Source organism: Protopterus annectens, chromosome 2.part0, assembly GCF_019279795.1.
Source record: "Protopterus annectens isolate FY-2018-M chromosome 2.part0, PAN1.0, whole genome shotgun sequence".
NCBI classification, from domain to species: domain Eukaryota; kingdom Metazoa; phylum Chordata; order Ceratodontiformes; family Protopteridae; genus Protopterus; species Protopterus annectens.
Genome location: NC_056728.1, coordinates 909,890,847 through 909,914,186, shown reverse-complemented (window position 1 = coordinate 909,914,186; position 23,340 = coordinate 909,890,847). Strand labels below are relative to the sequence as shown.

Here is a 23,340-nt window from a genome sequence, read left to right as displayed (position 1 = left end):
GAAGAAATAGTAGTAGAGACAGACAAGGGAAAGTTCTTTGAAGATTGAAGGAAGGTGTGCCAGATGTTTCTGGCAATTCAAAAGTAAGTGCTGGACAAATGGGGGGGACTAAAGCTGGATAGAAATGTTTATGATGGATGGCAAAGTCAAAGAGGTGGAAGACAAGACTACAGAAGGAATGAAAGTGACCATAGAGAGAATGAAACAGTAAAGAGGTGGAAGGAATGGACACTCAGAAGACTGTGGATATGTCAGAAAAGATGTATTAAATGACAGATCCTTACTTTGTGAAACATGCCGGGGAACACAAAATCAAACTTTTACAAACAGTGGGAGAACATGATCATTTTCCAGATCAATGATTGGTAATGCAGTCAAGGGGTACATAGGGGCAAGCCTCCAAAGTAAGCAATATGTTTTTCATAAGTACTTATTGGCGTACAATAAACTGCAGTAAACACTTTTTTTATAAGACTTAGACATTACATTTAAATAATAATTGCTGATGTAACAACTAGGGCATGAAAAGTAATATATTGGTGGAAACAATGGTAAAGTAAGGTAAAGAAATGACCCACAGACAAACATACAATAAAATAATAGTGGTGTATAAGAAATAGAAGACTGCAAAAAAAAAAAAAAAAGTTGGACTACCACACAGATGAAGCTGGTCCACCAGAGTGATGAGCAGTAGTGAGGCAGGTAGCATAAAAACATTGTGACATTGACATGCATTTTGTTATTGAAGGACACTGGAAAGGAAGAAAGGAAAGTCTTAACAAGGACCGCATTCAGGACATACCCATTTACATGCCAGATCCAAAAGGCAAGGATCCAGAGGCAGGGAATGGGAAGGAGAGATCTGAGTGTAGGCAGCCACTAAAGAACATCATGTTCAGCATGTAGGGTAGGCAAAGAGAAGAATGGAGATTCAGACTTTCTGGAAGGAGTCCCAGTGTTTTAAGGAGGTACAAGGTCCTTTATATAGTCATTTGCCCTTATTTGACTGTCGTTTGTTCTGGGGGACGTGTTCTTGCTTCTTTTTGCAAACTCCCTGCCATTGTTTTTTTAAATGCGTACTTAACAGAATGTTGCTGAGATTGTTTATTTTGTTTCGTACCAAAATTGGATTAGGGACCAGAAAAAGATCTGCAGCACATGGTCCAAAAATGGAATCTTTATCCAAAGGAGAATTTAAAATCTAATTTTTTACAACTTCTAGGAGATTCTCAGAATACAACCAGGCAATCCTCCTCAACACTGCACTAATGGCAACAGCCATGGATATTGTCATATATCAGAGTCTTGTGCTCACTTTAAAGAATGAATAGTGATATGAAAATTGGAAGACAAGAAACCACACAAAGCAGATTTTCCTCACTGGTGGAAACTGTAGATAAAACATTTCTCATACTTTCACGGTTAACGTATAATCCTGACAATTCAGAAATCTAAAAAATAAAGCTGTAGAAGTATACACTTTTCCCCAAATGTATCAGTTGTTTTACCATCCTTGTCTGAAGGTATTCTAATCAGTATTAGAATTAAAAAAACAAGAAAACAGTGCCTTTGACCAAGAAATACTCCTCCAAACTGAATGATTCCACTAGTTTTATTGACAGAGAAAATTGACATAAATGCTGTTTCCACTCAATTGCGTTTTCGTCCAAACAGGACTTCATCAGATAAAATCAGGTGTCAAAATAAATCAATTATATACTTTTACCAAGTTAATTAATTCAAACCAATCCAATGAAAACCCTCAATTTCATTTAAAATCAACAAATCAACTTCCATATGAGGATTCATGAATATTCATTAGTTGAATATATGAAAAAAGTGCAATAGTGCTTATATACCTTTACCTATCTGAAATTCAAAATTTTCCTAAAAATGTTCACCAATATGTAAATAAATATATAAAATCTTTTTCATCTAATAAATACATTAAAAACACATTAGTTAAAAAGACTTCATTAAATTTGAAAAATGAATGAAAAATAAAACCATTTCATGCAATGTAGATACGGAAATACATTCATGTTAGCAGCATTTCATTGCTTTAGTGCCTGGCTCCCTCTAGTGTTTACTTGTTATTATTACATTCAATTTTGTTTGCTTTCAATTTTAATAATGACACTATGGATAAAAAGTCGTTTAAGCCCGGTTCCCTTCCTGCTTCCAGACTAACCTGCCACCATAACTCTTTGCTTTCAAGAATGTCCTCCCAAGGGCCACCTCTAGTGTCCAATTTAATTTGTTCTAACACTGTAAATTGAAATTTGTACCCACTACAAACCTTACTATGTTTGAAGAGTTCATTAGTTTCTTTACCTCTAATAATGTCATATGAGTGCTCATAAATCCTCTTCTTCAAACATCTTTCTGTCTTACCTACATAAAAGGATTGACATTTCTCAGATATCACTAAGTACACCACCCTGCTGGAGTCACAATTATAAAAACCTTTGCTTATAATTTTCCTTTTTCTACTATCAATAAAAACCTCACTTGTGTTCATAATATAAGGGCATTGTTGACATCTTCCACATTTATAGGTTCCTTTCCTTTTGTTCGTTACTAATGAATTATTAAATCCTATTCTTTCTATCATGTTCTTCAAATTTTGTGCATTTCTGAATATTATTTTAGGTTCTATCCTTCTTATTTCATCTATATCAGTAAGTGATGAAAATGTCCTCCATTCTCTTTCCAAAATTTTCTTCAGGTTGAGATTTACCAAATTATACTCCACAACTAAACTTTTTTTAACTAATGTGTTTTTAATGTATTTATTAGATGAAAAAGATTTTATATATTTATTTACATATTGGTGAACATTTTTAGGAAAATTTTGTATTTCAGATAGGTAAAGGTATATAAGCACTATTGCACTTTTTTCATATATTCAACTAATGAATATTCATGAATCCTCATATGGAAGTTGATTTGTTGATTTTAAATGAAATTGAGGGTTTTCATTGGATTGGTTTGAATTAATTAACTTGGTAAAAGTATATAATTGATTTATTTTGACACCTGATTTTATCTGATGAAGTCCTGTTTGGACGAAAACGCAATTGAGTGGAAACAGCGTTTATGTCAATTTTCTCTGTCAATAAAACTAGTGGAATCATTCAGTTTGGAGGAGTATTTCTTGGTCAAAGGCACTGTTTTCTTGGTTTTTGAGTTTTGGATTGGTGCCTAACACTCTTTATTGGTTTTAGTATTAGAATTAACACATTGCTTGGCAGCAGCTGCATTAACTAAGACCTCTCAACCAATCGGGGACAAATTTCAACAGAATCAGGGACAAGTCAAGAAAAGATCAGGGACAATCAGGGACACTTTTAAAATATTAGTGCTATTAACTTGAAACATTGACAGAATCAGAGCATATGAATTAATACACATTTTCTGAAGTAAAAGAAGTCTATAACTCTTAATTATTGTCATTATTCATTATGTGTAATTCACCACCTTTCCTCCAAAAGTCACTAGTTTTAGGAGGGATTAAGAGGGACAGAGCTAAAATTTGAGTCAAAATCAGGGACAGATACTCTAACAAGTCTGGGGTGAGGGTATAAAACATTGAAAGTCTTGAGGAGCTTTGTACATTCTATATGCATTCTTAGGTCCAGCAAGCTGACTGTCAGGAAACCATAGGCTGTGGCAAGCACATCCTCCAATGCTGACTGCCCTGGGGGGATGGGTGGAGGTTCTGAGAATTCCAGTTGTAATAGCTCACATTATTTTCTGAGGAGCTGAGAAACCACTCTGAAGATACTAGTGCATTCTAGAAATAGCCTCAAAGAAATAAAATCCCTCACAGGTAGATTCACACACCAACAGCCATAGACGATGTGGCTAACTGCTGGTCCACAATGGCTGTATGGACAACAGCAGAGGGAACCAGGGGAAAAGATGAGTTGAATATGGCACAAGGTTCAACCACAGCAGAGTCATCCACCTGTGGCTGAGGCAAATTGCTAGCCTGCTATGGTGGCAAAGGCCATTTAGTTAACTTTTTCTTTTTCTGGCTGGAAGATGGACTGACTGTGAGACAGTTTGCTGAATGGTCAAGCTGAAAATGGTCTTTCCCTGTAAAACTAAGCAGCACAAGCTAGTAAAATATAACACTTATTTAAAAGTAACTTTTACCATTTAAAACACAGAAAAAAAAACACTAACACTTTACTAGGCACACAAAGTAATTTAAAGACATTTTTTTTCCACAGAAAAATGGAGTCTTAGAATGTTTAAAATAACTTTTAAACTATCAGAACCAAAAGTGTGTTGCTTTTTAAAAGAACAGTAAACTCACATGACATTCAACACAATCACATATTCCTATCTTAAAAATGCTTTTCTAAATAGGAAAGTAGGTTTAAATAATAAAAAAATAACATAAGGAAAGATTTCACCAAAGGGACTTATCTGCTCAACAATGGCACAGCACAGTCCAACCATCAATCCTTAAAGGCCTGCAGAGGAGCATACTCTTCTGTGTGAGGAAAACTCTGAAGAATTTGGTGCCCAAACCTATGTTTTAATTAGCTCAGCTGAAGCTGTTTAACTGTTTGGGTGCTTGGAAAGTTCCCTGAAGATTTGAAAGCTGTCCAGGATATAACCCATAGATTTCAGGCTACTGCAGCAGTGATCAATATTAGTTAATTAAGTGGAACATTGTAGGTTCATCAAATCCTATAAGGAGGAGTATAATACATGAAAAGTTAAAGATGATGGGGGGAGACATTTTTGTATTACAAGAAACAAAATCAGAAATCAGAGGTGGGGAGAAGATACTGTGTTATGGCTATCCAAAGAAGAAATGGACAACAGGGCATGGGAAAGAAAGAGAGGAGTAGCAATTGCATTGTGTAAAGGGCTTTAGGCAACCACAGGGAAAGTGATAAAACTGGCGTAGGTAGGTCATCTGGTAGGGAAGGATGGAACATGCACATTGGAAAGTAGGAAAAAATCTGCACTTAGCAAGGATAAAGAAAGGATTCTACATAACTTTTTTAGCTAATTGGGCACAGCCAACAGTGTTGCACTAGTGATAATAGGAGGGACTACAATGTCACCACAGAAGCAGAAAAAGACATGTTGTACATAAGAGAAGGTATATAACAAAAGGACAAGACAAGAACTAGCCCAAGGAATGAAAGTGGGAGAAAAGTTTCCAACTGAGAGGGAATACACCCGCACAACAATCATTTGGTACAGATGAATAGTTTAGGCAAGTTCTTAGAGATGGGAAACATAACTAATAGAAGAGATCCAGTTATGGGAAAGACACATATCATATTATTCAGCAGTGAGATATAAGGTAATTTTGCAGGACAAGAAAACACTGAGAAGAGAGAATAGGTGGGCTAGTTATAAATGGAAGGATGCAGAGGACAGAGAAATGCTACAAAGTTCAGTAAAGGACAATATGAATGACAGGGACAAACTGGAAAAGTGTTGATGGGATAGAATCAATGTCACTGTCGGGGAAAAACTGATGAATGCTGCAAGGAAAGAAGGAAGGGTAACTAAGGATCTAGAGAGAGGGAGAGGTGGTACAAAAAGAAATCATACAAATAAAAGTAGAAGGGAAGCACTACAGGTCAGTGAAAAACAGTAAGGGTGGAATTAGAGAATAAAATTATTATGGAGCAAGAATTCACAACTGCTACTGGAAGAGGCTACTGGTGGATAGAGGAAAAGACACAAGGGAAACAACTAGCCAAGAAAAAAAAAGCTGACAGAGAGAGGGGTAAAAAAGATAAGGTGAGGAGATGGAGAAAATTTAGAAGAAGCTGAGTTAATCAGGGAAAGATTTAAAGAATACTACAAGGAGAATTACAAATAAAAGGAAGAGACAGAAGTTTCAGAATTGAAATGGGAAAAGAATATAGAGAAATATATAAAAGAGACAAGCTGAATGCAAAAGTTACAAGGAATGAGATAAGGAAAGCTATATACAAGATGAAGGAGAGGAAAGCTAGAGGGCCGAATGGAGTACCCTGGAGTTCCACAAATGGGGAGGGGAGGAAGAATACAAGAAAATGCTGGACTTGAGCAAAATATCTAAAAGCATAAAGAGGATTAGGATAGCCATTATACCTAAAGGTAGAGGAGAAAGGGAGGAAGTGGAAAATGATTGGCCTATATCTTTGATTAATGTCAATATCAAGGTCCTGGCAGAGGTACTGGCAGGAGGACTAAAAGTATTCCTTAAAATAGTTAAAGCAAATTAAAATAGTTTGGTGAAGGGACAAAAGCTAGAAAAGTGGTGAAACCTGCTGGAATTTATGCACAGGAAGGAACAGGAAGGAAAAGGTGGGATTGTGTTTGTTGATCTGCAGAAGGCTTTTGAAATGATGATGTGGGAATTCCTATCCAAGACGCTGCAGCAAAAGGCAGATAGGAGAAAAGTTCTTAAATTGGATACAGACCATATACGTAGACTCAAAAACTGAAGTACACAGAAATGGAGGACTATCTGAGTAGACAAGGATGTGCCTGTTATCCCCAAGCCTGTTTTCACTTGTGATCAAGAACTAGCAATGGGAGTTGGACACAATTTAGCAATACATAAAGAAAAGGTGGGGAGAAAATCTTAAGTTGTCTTATATTCAGTTAACCACATGTTAATGTCTGAGGATATGGCAGCAGCAATAGAAAATATGAAAGAGAGAGAGAGAGAGTTTAGAGAAACTGTGGGACTTAGTTACAGCAACAAAATTAGAATGGAAGTACAGTTAGAAAAAAGGAAGGGGAAAGATTGAATTGGTGAAATAAAGAGGGAGATTTTCCCAAGTATCTATGTCTCTGTGTTGGGCCCTTGGTGAGAGAGAGAGAGAGAGAACAGAGGAAAAAACTACAGGAAGCTGGAAAAGTACAGTTGTGTACCTACCATAAATGTAGATGTTCGAGTGTATTCACTGTTGCAGTCATTACACTTGGGTTATCCTGCTGCCAGGCTACCCGTAGTCAGCCTGAATTCCAAAGTCCTGGTCCGGCATCAGTTGCTGTCGCCTCTTCCCTGACGTCAGTGCACCAGGGGTATATAAGATGTAGCCAACGCCATTTTCTTCAGTTTTTCTTGCCCCAGATGTCAGGTGCCCCCAAGAAGGTAGGCAATACATATTGCTTATAAAAACATACAGTAAAATAAAACAATACCTTCATCTACAAGCAAATACACCACATAGGTTGTATAGGATAGAGAATTATAGATAAGTCCCAGCAAAGAAAAGGGGGATGGAGGGTGGGTAACCTAGACTGCAGCAGTGAATACACTTGAATATCTACATTTATTGTAGGTACACAACTGTACTATGTTCATCGTGTTTCACTGTTGCAGTCATTACACTTGGGTTGAATCCCAAAGCTGAGGTTGGGCGGCTGGGTCTAAATAGGATTAGGAGTGGCTATGAGGCCCTGCAGAACTGCAGTGGCAAAGCCTGCTCTGGATTTAGAGTAAAGAGGAAAGTGATAATGCTTGGTAAAAGTGTGCACTGAACTCCAAGTTGCAGCCTCCATAATTTCCTTGGTTGGTATTCCTCTAAGAAAGGCTGCTGAAGTAGCTGCTGCCCTGGTAGAATGTGGCCTAATATTCTTAGGCACTGACTTGTCATGCTGTGCATAGCAGAAACGAATACAGTGTCCTATCCATTTTGAAATAGTCTGCTTTGAGAGAGCCTTTCCTTGTGATCCTGCAGCATATGCTACAAACAGCTGCTCAGTTTTTCTGAACGCTTTTCTTTTGTCCAAGTAGAAGCATAGCTGCCTGTGTATGTCCAAAGAATGCAGAAGTCTCTCCCCTTTATTCTGGGGATTTGGATAAAATGTTGGCAAATTAATGGTTTGGTTAAGAGCCACACTGGATACTACCTTTGGCATAAATGTTGGGTTTGTCCTTGGAGAAACCCTGTCCGGATGAAAAATGATAAAAGGTTCCACTGCCATTAATGCCTGTAACTCTGAAACTCTTCTTGCTGAAGTTATTGCTAGGAGCAGAGCAGTTTTCCATGTTAAGAATTTTATATCAGCTGTATTGGCTGGCTCAAAAGGAGGCAGTGTGAGCTTTTCTAAGACAAAGTTGAGGTCCCATGTAGGTGTCGGTGCTCTCCTTGGGGGTCTTATGTTTTTTGCCCCTCTGAGGTACTGTCTTAGCAGTGGATTAGAGAAAATAGGAGGTTCCATATTGTAATGAGCTGAAATGGCAGAGGCATGGATCTTAACTGATGAGAAGGATAGGCCTTTGTCCATCATCTCAGTTAGGTATTATAAAATCTGAGGAATATTTGGAATAAGTGGTTCAAGTCCTTGTGCCTGGTTCCAAGCACAGAATCTCTTCCATTTTTCTGCATAAGATTTCCTGGTGCTGGGCCTCGTGGCTTCTAAAATGACATCCATAACAGCTTTAGAGAGAGGTGTGTTCTGAGTGGCTATATTATCTGCCATGCAGCCAGATTTAAGGTTCTGAGTTGGCTGTGCAGGATCTGATTGTTTTGTTGTGTCAGAAGTTGAAGAATTTGAGGTAAAGTCCAGGCTGGGCCTTGAGACAAGCTCTTTAGGATTGGGTACCAGTGCTGGAGTGGCCAGTCTGGGGCAATCAGAATAATTTTTGGCTTCTCTTGTCTGACTTTTAGGAGCACCTTGGGAAGGAGAGGCAGTGGGGGAAAGATGTAAACTGTTAGCGTTTTCCAGCTGAATGATAGAGCATCCACTTTCCATGCTTGTGAGTGATAAGTCCTTGTGCAGAAATTCTGTAGTTGGCAGTTGGCAGGGGAGGCAAAAAGATCTATGTCTGGGCATCCCCATTTCCTTGTTATCATGCTGAAGACCTGTGGATTTAGTTTCCACTAGTGAGGGTCCATGAGGTTTCTGCTTAGTTCGTTTGCCAGAGTATTTTTCTTTCCTGGCAGGAATTGTGCCTGCAGATGTACTTGATAGGTCAGTGCTGTGTTCCACAAAGTCATGGCTTGCCTGCAGAGGGGGTAGGAATGTGTGCCCCCTTGCTTGTTTATGTACCATCTAACTGTAGTATTGTCCATCTTTAGTAATAGTTGTCCTAGATGTAGTAGATCCTTGAAGGCTGTCAGGGCATTCTGTACAGCTAGCATCTCTTTTTGATTGATGTGAAGATGCATTTGGTTCGCAGGCCACGTGCCCTGAATACATTTTCCTGCCATGTGTGCCCCCCAGGCATAATCTGATGCATCTGTTGTTAGCTTCTGCCTGGCTGTGGGTAAAGTGAAAGGCTGTCCCTTGTTGTGGTGACAGGCCAGTGCCCACCATCGAAACTCCTGTTGCAGGCAGGGAATAAGAGTTATTATTGTTTCCAGGCTGTGGCAATGTTGAGTCCAAACACGTTTTAGATAACATTGTAGCTTCCTCATATGCAGTCTTGCATATGGAATTAGCAGGATGCAGGATGCCATGAAGCCCAAAGCCTGCAGAATTTTTCTTGCAGGTAGCTGGGTCTTTGTTGCCATCATTTGAAAGTAATAAGTCAGTTGCCTTTGCTTGTCTGGCGTGAGATACGCCATCTGGGTAGTTGTATTTAAGCTTGCACCCAGGAATATTATCTCTTGAGAGGGCACTAGTTTTGATTTCTTTTCGTTTACTGTGTACCCTAGGCAAATTAGTAATCTTTTTACAAACACCAGATGCTTTAGTAGAATGTCCTTACTCTCTGCTTGAATAAGGCAGTCATCCAAGTAGGGGTATATTTGAATTCATTTTTGTCTGCAAAATGCAATTACTGGTGCCAGGCATTTTGTGAAGACCCTGGGCGCAGTAGATAAGCCAATGGGCAGTGCAGAGAATTGGTAATGCATTGAGCCAACTATGAATCTGAGGTATCTTCTGCAAGATTGTCTGATTGGGACATGCAGGTATGCCTCTTTGAGGTCCAAAGTAACTAGCCAAGCCTTCTTGCCCAGCATGGGTAGAAGTTGCTGCAGTGTTAACATTTTGAATTTTGGAACATCCAGGAAAGTATTTAGAATTGGCAGGTCCAGTATTGGTCTCCAGGCTTTGTCCTTTCTGGGTACCAAGAAAAGTCTTGAGTAAAAACCTTGCCCCTGTTGTTGCTGTGGTACTTTTTGTTTTTGTGCCTCTGCCCACTAATTTTGTGACAGGTCTGGCATACCTTTTGACCTTGGTAGGGTGTGAAAGTGGAACCTGTAACCCTGAGAAACAATATTCAGTTTGCATTTGTCCTGGGTGATCATGTGCCAATTTTGTGAGAAAAGTGCTAGTTTTCCCCTTAAGGGTGCTGCCAAAAGGTAAGTGCTTGGCATTTGTAGAGGGAAGTCATTGGGGCTGCTTCCTATAAGGTTGTGATTTGTCTTCTCCACCTTTGGGGGCTGAAGCACCCCATTGTTTAGGTCTGTATGAGCCTTGGGGCTGAGATCTGCCTCTTGGGCATCTGTATCTGCCTCTTTGTGGCCTGTCTGTCACTGGAAAGGACCAATTTTTTGAGGGCCAGTTCCTGCTAAATCTAGGTGGCTGAACCTGTAAAAAATCCTTTACTGTCTGCACTGATTTTGCTTTATCCTCCATTTTCTTTAACACCTCTTCTGCTTTAACACCAAACAAAGTATTATGCTGTAATGGAGCATCCAATAATTTTGCTTTAACATGATCAGGTAAACTTTGTTCTTTTAACCAAGCATGCTTTCAAATGACAGTACCTGTAACTGCGGCTCTGCAAGAAGCCTCTAATCAATCAAAACCACATTGAAAGTGTGCTTTCCCACTTGCTCAGCTGCATGCAATAAATCCTGCATTTCCTTACTGTCAGGAGATTCTAAGCTTGTAAGCATTTTCTGTTTTAGCAAAGACAATAGGTATTGCTGATATTTAAGCATGTGAAACTGGCAGTTTAAAGCCCTTACAGCTAAAGTAGCAGAAGTGTAAACTTTTTTCCCCCATCTATTCAGTGCTCTAGAATCCCTATCAGAGGGAACAGGGTTTTTTGCAGTGGAAGCCTTGACCCCTTTGGGACCCTGAGAAATTGTTTCTGTGTCAGCAGCAGGGTTTTTATAAAGACATTTATGAGAATCTGGGAGCCTGTAATACCTATCTGGCTTAACTGGTGCAGGGGGTAAAGAATCAGGAGACAAAACTGGATTCAGAAAAGACATCATCAACAATATCTAGTACAGGGGGGATAGCAAGGGGTCTGTGCTGAGGCAGTAAAAGAAAGTCTCTGAGCCTTTTCTTGGATTCTGACTAATCCTGGCTCTCCCAATGGAAAAGCTCTCTCATGGTGTGCAAGGTTTCCCCAAAAGAGTAATCCTCAGGAGGGGAGGCTGATTCTTCAGCATCAGAGTCCTCATAGGGTGGAAGAGTTCTTCCCTGTTCTGAAGAGGAATCAGAGGAAATAGAAACCTGGTCAGAGGAGTCATAGTCAGTATCTTGCCTAGGCCTTTTATCAGGAGGGGGATAGGAACCCCTGATCAAAGTAATTAGGTCCTCAGCCATTTTAAGCATCTGTTTCTTTGGCATGGATGACTGTCCAGGAGAATGCTGTACTTGTTTCTTTGTCTTTAATGGTGTTTTAGACTTTGCCTTGGCTGCTGAAGCAGACTTGATAGTAAGCTGTGTAGGTCTGAAAACACCCTCGGAAGCCGATGCCTGCTCAGCGGCTCCGGACCCATCTGAGGGAATAGTTTCTGTAGGCCCAATGCTTTGAGTTTCCAAAGGCCTAGTTATCTCCACGTGGGAGTCGGAGGCGGCTTGTGGCTCTAAGGTAGCGGGTGTCAGGGGCTACAAAAGCACCTCACTGAGAACCGGCGAACCGGCAACTGGCCTAGAAGAGGCTTCATCGTCGGATTTGGAACTCAGATGCCTGTCCTTTTCTATGTCTTTGCGTTTTTTATGAATTCCGGTCATCGGTTGTTCCGACGGCATTATGTAGTTAAACCTTCGGCCAAAGTAATGTAAAGCAAAATCAAACCGACGCTTAATAGTGCGTTGGTTGAATCTAGCACAAAACCGACAACTAGCAACGTCGTGGTCAGGGCCTAGGCAAGGAATGCAGTAAGAGTGAAAATCCTTATGAGGTATTTGCTTCCCACAAGAAATACAATTGTTAACTTTTACTGACATCGGTCTGGAGCAAGAAAAAGTTTCCCCAATGGGGTATTTAGCTTTATTGAAGACTTCGGTTCTGAAATTCAATTTCAAAAATCTCAGGAGTCGGCCAACCGGCACTTGCGAACTGCTTTTGCTTCCGGCACCGCTCGGCAAGAAAGACTGGAGAAAATGGCAGTGGCTTCATCTTATATACCCCTGGTGCACTGACATCAGGGAAGAGGCGACAGCAACCAACGCCGGACCAGGACTTTGGAATTCAGGCCGACTGCGGGTAGCCTGCCAGCAGGATAACCCAAGTGTAATGACTGCAACAGTGAAACACAATGAACATCAAGTAACAATAGTTTCTGCAGGGACTTATACATTTCTTGAAAGAAATAATGCAGATGGATTATGATCCAAGTACTCTGCAACATACAAACAGCCTCTGGGGACAAGAGGCTACAGCAAATGCAAAAAGACACAGTGGACTGGGTCATTAAAGTCAAGGGGAAAAGAGTGATCAAAGCAAAAATTTTAATGAGTAGAAAAAGGGAGGCTGAGGGATTCCACATATCCCTATGTGTAAATTGAGATGTAACAACATTCATTACATAGAATCAGAATAGGTGGTTGTTTAAAAAAAAGACAGTAAGGCAGAGGAAGATGTAGAGAGGTTTACTAAAGGATATGGATGAAACAACACTAAAAGAACAGAATGAAGTGGGGTGAAGGGTATTTCAAAAATCTGTGGAGAATAAGATGGTGGGGAGACAAAGGTAGAGAAGAAAGATGAAATCTAGAGAAAAAGTGGAAGAGCACATGTGATATATTTGGTATGTAAAGAAAAGGATGGTAGGAAAAGACATAAAACAGTGGAAGACATAATTCAGAAATACAGAGAGAAAAAAACGAGAATACACAGAGAGCAATAACAGTGAAGAACAGGCAGGAAAGGAAAGCAAAACGATAGAGAATGGCATCCTGGAGGAAATAGAATAGGTTAAGGAGGCAAAGGGCTAAACATATCTATAAAGCATTAAGAGGAAAAATGACAAGGGCAAAGAAGAGAGAATGAGAAAAAAACTGGGAAAGGGAGGAAGCATGAGAGGGAGTTGCAGAATACTGGCAGGAGACAATTCAGGCAGTGAGGCACATGCAAAAAGTAGACAGAGCAGAAGACCAAACCTTGAGAATACTGCATTGATGGACAATCTATCCCACTATGAGATTGGTAACAGAAGGCAGAAAGGAGGATCATAGATGCTGGGGGAAGAGTCAAGAGGAAGAGGCATTAATGATGCCTGTGTTTTGGGACTAGAAACAGGCACTGATGTTTTGGGGAGACACATGTCAAAAGGAAGCAGAGCATACTTGGAGTTTGTGTATTTTGGCATAAAGCAAATGGATAGCATTGGGAAAGAAAAAGAAAGAAAGAAATAAAGAAATGAACATTATCAAACTCCTGAGTACCAGTTAAAATCATCAACAGTCAAAACTGAAAGAGGACTAAGCCAGTACAGGAGCATGAATTACAAAAGTGGTTCATGGACATGGGGATAAGATGTCAGAAACTGGTCTGTGTGGGGAAAAGAAAAATGAATAGAAAGAGATACTAAAATACTATAAGAGTGAAAATCATACCATGAGGAAGGAGAAGATGAACCAAAGGGAACCGGGGGGGGGGGTAGAGATTGGGAAGGAAATGATGCAGCCAACTGCTGGTGACTTATGGTGCATTATGCATGAGGACTGCTATGAATGTAATATACTATATGGCGCTAATAAAGTTTTTGAAAAATGTATAACACATGCCAGCAGCTTAATAATAGCTTAAACTTAGAAACTCACAGGATGGTTACAATGTGTTATTTTATACTTTTAAAGCATTCCTTTGTTGAATTAATATGATTTAATATTTACCATGAATATCAGTCAAACATTTTTTAACACCGAGTATGTTATGGACCCTTTGCATATGGAGCTGGGAGGAAATTGTACTTTATAAAAGTCAAAATGGGGAATTCTCCTTAAAATGAGGTATATTTGAGATGCATGAGTGTCATCCATTATTATTGTTCCTTTTGGATATTATTCTCTGCTTTATTTTAAAAATTCATATTCTTGTGTTGTCCCAGTTCCACAAGAAGCACTGATAGAGAACAATTATGTCCATGAGGAAAGCATCATGGTTAGGATTGTTATTTTATGTTTTCATGCACAGTTTTCTGAGAATTATTATGTCTTTTAGAGTAGATTACCTAGTATTATATACTAGCAACAGATTAAATTTGTTTTTTTGCATAATACTTTGTAAACTAACTATATATTTATTTAGGTCTTTAAGGAGAGTTTCCAGAAACCTCTGTGTTGGTTACAGATTTACTTTTATTTGCATAAACCTAACATGCTCTAATTTCTTTACAGATGAGACATGCCTAGGAGACAAGTCCATTTTTTGTCAAACGGAGGTACTTGCTCGATACTGTTCTATTCCAGGTTATAGCAAACTTTGCTGTGAATCCTGCAGGAAGCACATTGGTTCTACACCCCCTCCATTTCTAACTGAAGCTGCTCAAGTGAAAGAGGAACATTTTTTAATGTTACCATCTGTAACACCTCATCAATCAGATTCATCATTCAAAAAAAGAAGTTTGTTATACCTGAAACAGTCTTCAAAAGCCACTGTTGATTATGTTAGTATATTTCTGCTAAATGAAAAGTCAGATGAAGCGCATTTACTGGTGGGAAAAACTCTGCCGTCTGACAGTAAAACTGACAGGCCTCCAAAAGTGGACAATGAGGCAGCAAAGCAGCAGTAATTCCTCTGCTTTGGCAATCACTGATAAACATTTAAGAAATAAAGGCTGCTCAGTAGCCGATGCATGGTGCCATATTGATGGCTGATGGACTGTTCAGGAAAAGACTACCTTGAATATCACTATGAAAACCATTTCCTGTTATAAAGATGCTAACTGTGGACATCATGGTGTATGTTGCTGTTTTTTTAAAAAGAACAGTCTTTACAAATCATCACATTATTTAAGATAACAGTATAGGATCACATCTTCTAAATAGCCAAGTCAAGTTTTCCAACTTAGTATTCTGCTTTATAATAGGGTAAGCACCAGAGATATTCACAGAAATAAAGGAGCTACTAACCACTTTGGCAATGCTCTCTAAAAAGGTTAGGTATTCAAAAATTTGCACATCAACTGACATTAAATGAATAGTACTAAAATATAAGACTACATAAAGGTTTACAGTTTGCACATTTTCTGTATATCACAGAAAAGGGGTTTAATGTGTTTGCTTGTTTCTTTAAAATGTTTTTAATCAGTTAGCAGCTGCTGGAAAATAGTGTACATTAAATATGGACTATCATTTACTTATAATATTTTCCAAATAGAAAAAATGTGTCTGTATTCCAGATTGATTTTCAAAGCATATTTTTAAATGAGAACTTCAGTTTTATACTTATGTGGACATACGGACATTGATTTACTTCATCGGATCATCATTTGAGTTTATATTGTAGGTGCTGTATTGAAAAATGCAGTTATACCATTGTTGTCTATTACCTCTTGCATATGAATAGTTTTTAAAGTTGTAATAAATGAATAGAAACTTCAGTACAGCAGACGTGCCTTGAACAAAGTATGCTTTACTATTCATACCTCTTTATAGTTATACGATTTAAGAATGATACTACAACTGTTGCCTTCAGATCCTTGTTTGCAATTTTAAAGCTATTTATGAGTAGGTGAATTACTAAATAATTGAATTAGGTCAATATAAGAAATCCTTGTCATTCTATCTGTATGGAAATTAATGCACATTGACATTAATATTTTGAAGAAAAAGCCATAAAATAGCTGTAAATCGTATTTTTCATTTTATTATGAACTCCAATCCTTATAGAATTTGGAGTTATTTGAAATGCACTGATAGATGTTTATGCATTCTAAAAATAAAAAAAGTAATAGTAATAATAATATTGAGAATAGCTTGTCTTTGTTCCAGTCCATATCAAGGTTTTGATGCATGTTTATCAGTGATGAGGAATGCATCGACTGTGAATTTGTCACAGCCAAGGAACAAAACCAAATAAAAATCTGTTATTGTTTTGGGGCAGAATGCCCTCATGCAGATTACTGTGCTATTGCTATTGTATGACATACTCAGAGATTAATACAAATCAAAGATAACTTTTGATTAAATCTGTTTTCAATTTTTAACATAATTTACAGACCCCCAACTCTGACAGATTTACATTTATTGAAACATTGATGGTAAGCAGTTTTACTACCTGTGTTTTCTGGTTTGATAATTTTAGTAGCTCTGATGAGAAGGTGTCCTTTCTGTCTATATATACACTAAAATGTGATTTATTTCTCTTTGAGGTATGCATTAATTTGTGAAAGTGGTGTCTTTTTTTAATTCCAGTGTCTGTTATAACACATTTATCAGAGCACTCTAATCTGGCTACAAAAATGCTCTTCTAATTTATATCAGTGTTATTAGTTTGTTGACAATTAAATAAGCCATCTCTCAGGTGTTCACAGAAATAGCAGATTGCAATAATTAATAAACTTTACAGTGCTTATCATTTTTGTACCTAAGCAGTAATCACCCTGTTAGCGGAATAAAGAATTATAGTTTTGCCAAGAAAAGTAGTGAAGTGAAATGATGACATATTCATGTGCTCATCATGTTTTGAATATAATTTCAGATCTGGCAAAACTGCTGTAAATTTGAAGAGCATTGTTCCTTAAATTTTACAGTAACAATTATGTGCACATTTAGTTTAGGCATTTCAAGAGCTTACTAAACTCTGATGTGCAATTAGTAAATTGATAAAGCTAACATGGCTAAATGTTATTTAATAACAGTGAACTTTTTAGCCCCTATATCATGAATTTTGACAAGAAAGTTAATTAAATACATAGTAGACATATTGATGCAGTACTGTTTATAAAGCCAATTAATAGTACTAAGTAATAATTTTTATTAGAAATGCATCATATCATTTATATACTTAGTATACACAAAAATCTGTCATCTTAGATGAAATCTGTGCACCAGAGTTTGACAAGTTATTGTAAGCAACTGCAATCATGCAATGTTTCACTTAAAACTCAGAAGAAGGTAATCTGCCTGTTGTTGATATAGTGACAATCCTGAAGGATCAGACAGATTCAGAGATACATTTATTTATCTCTGCCTTACTCCTTAATGTTTTATGTCCATAAATATACACACATATGTAGGCAAACACTGATGTCACTATTCTTGGTTTTACCACTGCCTGTCAAGTAATTCATTTTAAAATACAGCTATAGACTTACTGATGCTGTTTGTAATGTAGGTGTGCACAGAGCAAAAAAGTATAAGCAGAGCTTTTTTAGTGGTTTTTTGTTTTGCATTAATTTTGACTTTGAGAAATATACAATAGAATATGTGCAAAAGGAATACTGTCTTAATGCAGAAATTGCTAAAAATCTTTTTAACATTATAATTAAGCTGTACTGTTTTCCTGTTACACTTTATTAATTGGATTGGTTTTACTGGTCACAGACAAAAGAAGAAATACAGCATCAGATAATTAAGAGCAGTCAAATGTTATAACAAATCATATGCATTTAGCTTACTAGAAGTGAAATGATGTCTTGGGTCTAGTAAATCATTAACATGAATCGCAGTTGAAGAATTACGCATAAATATATTTTGTGTAACCTTTAAACTTTATTATGGTCTCTGAAGCAAGGTATTATATAATAAATACAAATGCAATAGTACACAGTAGTAATGAAGTTAATTATGTCAAAAGCCAAATCTGCTATATAATTAATAAACAGTTTCAAATTAATAGCCAGCTTTGTGGCATATAGGGATAAAGTTCTGACTACAATGCAGGTGGCCCAAATTCAATTTCTGGCTCTGCAACTGTATGTACTGACAGGGGCAGGAAAGGAAAGACAAGGTTCTGCATGTTCATCTTTCTCAGAAAGGGGGGGATTGGTTTGATGTTTGGGTAGGGCATGCCACTCCATTTGGCTGGGATGGAGGTTGGAACTGTTAAATCTGTTTTGCTGGGTTGGGTCACAGGGTTCCGGGAGGTATTTGCACCCCTTATTCTAGGGAGAGGCTGTTCCAGTAACCAAACCTCATTACAGCTGAACTTCTGAGAGAGGCTAGGACCAAGCCCCTTAAGTTACCCAGTTGAATGTGAGCAGGAGTGGCAGTGGTCAGATCTACTACCATGCTTCCTACTTGCCAGTATGGGAAGGTTTGAAACCCATAGTCCTGCAGGATATAAAAATAATGCACAGGTAAACAAATTCAGGTATGGACTGAATGGTAAGTGGATGTAGGAAGAAGCTACACTGTCAAAAGAAACAAAACCTAGAAGAACTGCAACCAATTTAAATGAATAGTACAGTAGAGTGATTTAAGCTTCAGAAATCAATGCCACAAGTCTTTGCTTGAATTAAGATACAATTTCCTAAACAGATGGCATTTTAGGGGGATGCTGTATAAGAGCTTGGTATCAGAGTCTCACGGCCCAGACAGTTATGAATTCCACAGGACTAGAGCTAGATTTAAAAAAAAAAAAAAAAAAACACCACCTTTAGACACCACACTTGATCTGTGAAATGTTTAGCTACTCCTAGCAGACCAGAGCAGGCAAGCAGAGGAATAGGGACCATCATCTTGGAGGGGTCTGTAAGTAAGAACCAACATTTTAAAATTTAGTTCTGATGAAGCCATTATTTCTTAGATGAAAGTGCTAAACTATTTGATTAAAAACTTTGAAAACACAAGAGCCTTGTTTGTGGTCTTCTTCCACATAACATTCTTCAGAGATTTGTGTTTTTGGTTATGCTTTTCTGCTCTTGATTTTCTTATTAGTATTTTGGAGCAGAGTTACTACCTATCATCACACAAGTGTTTCTGGAAAATGGTTGCAATCAAAGACTTCTCCAACAGTGGATCTCTAGTTGGAGATATGACTCATCTTGTAATGCTCCTAACAAGTGATTGCCATAGAAACTGCAGTAGTGGAAGGGACTGGTGATAAAAGTGTACATTCAATGAGTGACTCACATCAACCAAGAACTGAGTGGGGACAAGGAAATGTTTGTCCAACCAGGCATGAAACAGTAGTAGTTGGTCTAGCTCCAGAAGAAATGCAGGTTAACACAGTTTGCACCAACAGTTTCAGAAAAGGCACCAGTTGCATGGAATGAGAGAATGATTTCATTTCCAAACAGATATCTAATTTAGATGTATGGTTATAAGATAAAATGTCAGCCCGCTGGTGTTTTGTAGGGTGCACAACTAGGTAAGCTAAAAAATGTTTGTTCAAATATTGTAGCTTACAGTTGGAAATTTATCCAAACCAAACAGGTCCTTAAAGAGTTATGGCTAAGAAAATAACTTAATAGAGTGGTTGAAGGGTCAGTGTTCCATCAAGAATTACTGGATTTATTTGATGGGTTTCGGATTGATCTTTTAAACATTGTTTTTTTTTTGTTTTAGGTCTAAAAAGACAAACAGAGTGATGTCTTCAGTAAGGTAGATTCACATTTTTTTTCATAGGTTCATAGATTAGTACTAAGCTAACTGCCCTTGTGAGCCATTTTAAGCCTAGCCAATTATCCCTTGTGAGACTCAAATCCTGCACTCTGTGTTTGTAAGGCAAACACCTTAACCATTAGGTCACCCTCCCAACCTTTATCTTACCTTTAAGTATCCCTGTGACTAGCACTTGCTTTAAAACCTGCTGGAAAGCACTAGGAAGTATTAAACTGATACAAGCACTCAGCTCTCCTTGTTAATAAGGAGAAATTAATTGTAGGCACTAAAACTAAACAGCATATAATTGCAAAGTACCTTGCTAATGTAAGGGAAAACAGCTCTTGTACTTTACAAAAAAAAAAGCACCAAACCAGGCATGTCCAAGGGTCAGCGTCCGGTGATTTCTCCTGTCCACCTGGTGAATCTGGGCATACTCGAGCAATGCAGCAATTGCCTCATGTACACAGACAACCCTCCCCTCCTACCACCCAACACTACAATGTGTGAGAGATGCACTTACATAGCCAAGCTGGAAGCAAAGCTCTCTCCACCCAAGATTGTGATAGTCAAGAGGAGGAGGTTAACACCCGCACTATACCTCAAGCAACACATAGCCCTTCTAAACCCATACCACCAACACCCACACATAGCAACACTAAACCCGCATATGTAGGGGCCCTTAACAGCAACCTACCCAAGCAACAAGGACCTCCGAAGCTGAAACACAAACAAACACCAATCACAACCAAAGTGTCACATAGCTCACAACACCAGTGTGCCACCCAACAACAGCCCCTAAGGCAAGACAATGTACCCAGCACTTTAGTCATAGGTGACTCTATAGTCAGGCACACTGATGTCCCACACACCAGGCTGAACAAGGAGAAAATTACAGTCAGCTACCTGTAGGGTGCCAGGATCTGCCACATAACACATGCACTCAAGTCACTCCAAAACAAGTACAAATATGCCCCATCATTGTCCATGTTGGAGTGAATGACTTGAGATGTACCTCCCTGGACAACATGAAAAGAGACATGGAAGAGCTCTCAGATCATGTGGCCCGGGCAGGTATGAACCTAGCCCTGAGTCGCATCCTGCCTTCACCCAGAATGATACCACAGTATTAGGATAAAATGACTGACTTCAACGATTGCCTGTGATGACATAATCGACAGACCACAATGCTTTGGCAGAGATGGTCTGCACCTGTTGCCCATAGGTGCCGGAACCAAAGGGTGAGGAGGAGGGAGCCCCCCCCCCTTTTGCAGCTGCAAGACCTGTAACGCACGCTAACATGAATTTAAAAGTGCATGGCTCCTGCCTCATCATTGCTGCCAGACTCAACATGGCTTAAGGCTGCTGGTGCTCCATTTAGTTTGTGAAGGCTGCTGGTGAACTCAACACCCACAGTAAGCTTAAAGCTGCTGATGCTACATTTATTAGTTTCTGAAGCTGGTGCTCCAGTTATTAATAGTTTCTGAAAGCTGATGTTCCATTTATTAACAGTTTCTAAATGCTAGTGCTCTGTTTATTAGTTTCTGAAGGCTGGTGTTTCTGAAACCTGGTGCTCCGTTTATTAGTTTCTGAAAGCTGGTGGTGTGTGTGTGTGTGTGTTTGTGTGTGTGTGTGTGTGTGTGTGTGTGTGTGTGTGTGTGTGTGTGTGTGTGTGTGTGTGTGTGTGTGTGTGTATAATATTGGCTGGGGATCTGCTCTATAACAAATTACATTTCTTGCTCTGTTGGTTTATGGAAAAGCTCATCATAAAACACATTCTGTAATCCTACAATACAAGACATTCTATTTATCATTTAATTCAGTGTCAGCTTATTGCACTACTAATTTTTTTCTGTATTGTTTTAGTTTGGATTGCAATTTCCTATTCATTTAAATGAGGTGAATCTGTTGTGTAAGTTACCTGTTGAATGAGGCTTCACACAGGTTATGTGGCTTTTCGTGCAAGGTTTGTCTCTTGTCTGATCATCTACTTCAGTCCTTCTTTATATTGTTGGGTAGATTAGTGGTGGTATTTTAGCTATGTAGTACAAGTTATATTTGCGTACATTGACTTTATAGCTTAGTTGTGTTTCTTAGTTAATTTTGTCTTACTTAATGTATTTTTTTAAGATTTGGATCCATTTCAGTGGGTATAATTTTGCAGTTGACTGGTTGTATTTTTATTGCTTTATTTTAACATTTTGTTATTTAGAAATTTGTCAGTTAGAATTTTAAGAAATGCACTGGGATTCATTAACACCTACATTAAGTATAAACTAAGTGTACATGGTTTTGAGTGACTAGACAACACAAGCATAACTCACACCTTCTTCCTCTTAATTTTAGTTTTTCTACTGATGGGGATTCATAAAGGTTACCAGAAAGTATAGACTACATGGACACTTAGCATAATCTTTCTGAGTGACAGGAAAGTGGAAAAAATGTGGTTGGGATGTTCTTGAATACAGATCGTGTGTACTTAGTGTAGGTATTATTGAATTTGGCCCGTGGTTAATCACACACACTGGTACTAAATGCTTAATGATGTGTAGAGAGTAGAGATAAAATGTCTGCACTGTGCTTCATAAAATATGACAAGCAAAACCAAAGTCCTGTCATTTAAGTAATTGCACACCATGTACCTTTAACATAGTCTTATGTTACTTGAAACTGCCTCTATTGCTAGCTCTTTCTGGATTCTTCTGGTGTGACAATTGCCAGCTTCTTCTAAAAGGTCTTTGTATACTTTGGTTGATTCTGTCTCCCAGCTGCACTGATCTGGACAACAACTTAACTTTCACAAAGAGCAAACAGTCTCTGACTGGACATGTGCCATTCAAGAACTCAACAAGCATGCCTGCCCTCACTAATACAGCTAGACAGATTTCTGTTATTAAAGAAATAGATACAACCTTAACAAAAAACACTCACTTCGTTTAAAAAAAAATCTCTGTGTTTACAATGGATCATTGTAACGGTGCTATAAACATTATTCATGCAACCATTCACCATTTTAGGTGACCTGTATTCTTTAACATAGTGAGAACCACTTTGGTATGCTAATATATATGTATATATATATATATATATATATATATATATATATATATACACACACACATATGTATCTGTCTATATACACAAAACACTTAATCTTGCAGTCCATTTACTAGAACTCCTATTTTGATGGGCAAAGCTGCTTCAACAGAACAATGACTTTACAAAGACAAACCAATTTCACTACTCAATCATCATCATTTTCATCTGGACCCGACTCACCACTCTCTTTTAACTTCCAGCCAGTGTCCACATCCTTTATCAGATCCCTTTTGAAAAAACTGAAGCCAACCACCCTTTCAGCCGATCTTCTGCCGGCTGAATACCTGCAAATTGCTGCAGATGTCGTAGCCTACCCTATCTCAATCCTAATTAACAGAACCATAACCGAGGCCTCAATCCCCTCAATTTGGAAAATATCCTATGTTATTCCACTCCACAAAGGAGGTTCATCCACAGAACTATCCAACTATAGACCTATAGCCATACTATCACCACTTGCCAAAATTATGGAAAAGTCCATGCACAACCAACTAATGCTCTATCTAACCCAAAATAAACTACTCACAGACTCTCAACATGAATTCAGACCCCATCATAGTACAACCACTGCCCTCCTCT

At 38.4% G+C, this 23,340-nt stretch overlaps 1 protein-coding gene across 2 annotated transcripts in view; it reads left to right on the top strand.

The window, feature by feature from the left end:
* The window catches only part of ADAMTS3 (ADAM metallopeptidase with thrombospondin type 1 motif 3), a 3,677,303-nt gene extending 3,661,248 nt beyond the window's left edge, over positions 1 to 16,055 (top strand). For both annotated transcript variants that reach the window (XM_044061162.1, XM_044061161.1), the window contains one exon: positions 14,512 to 16,055. In XM_044061162.1, coding sequence (XP_043917097.1) covers positions 14,512 to 14,906 — 395 coding nt within the window. In that variant the 3' untranslated portion in view covers positions 14,907 to 16,055. The remainder of the gene's footprint in view (positions 1 to 14,511) is intronic.
* The last annotated feature ends 7,285 nt before the right edge of the window (positions 16,056 to 23,340 follow it).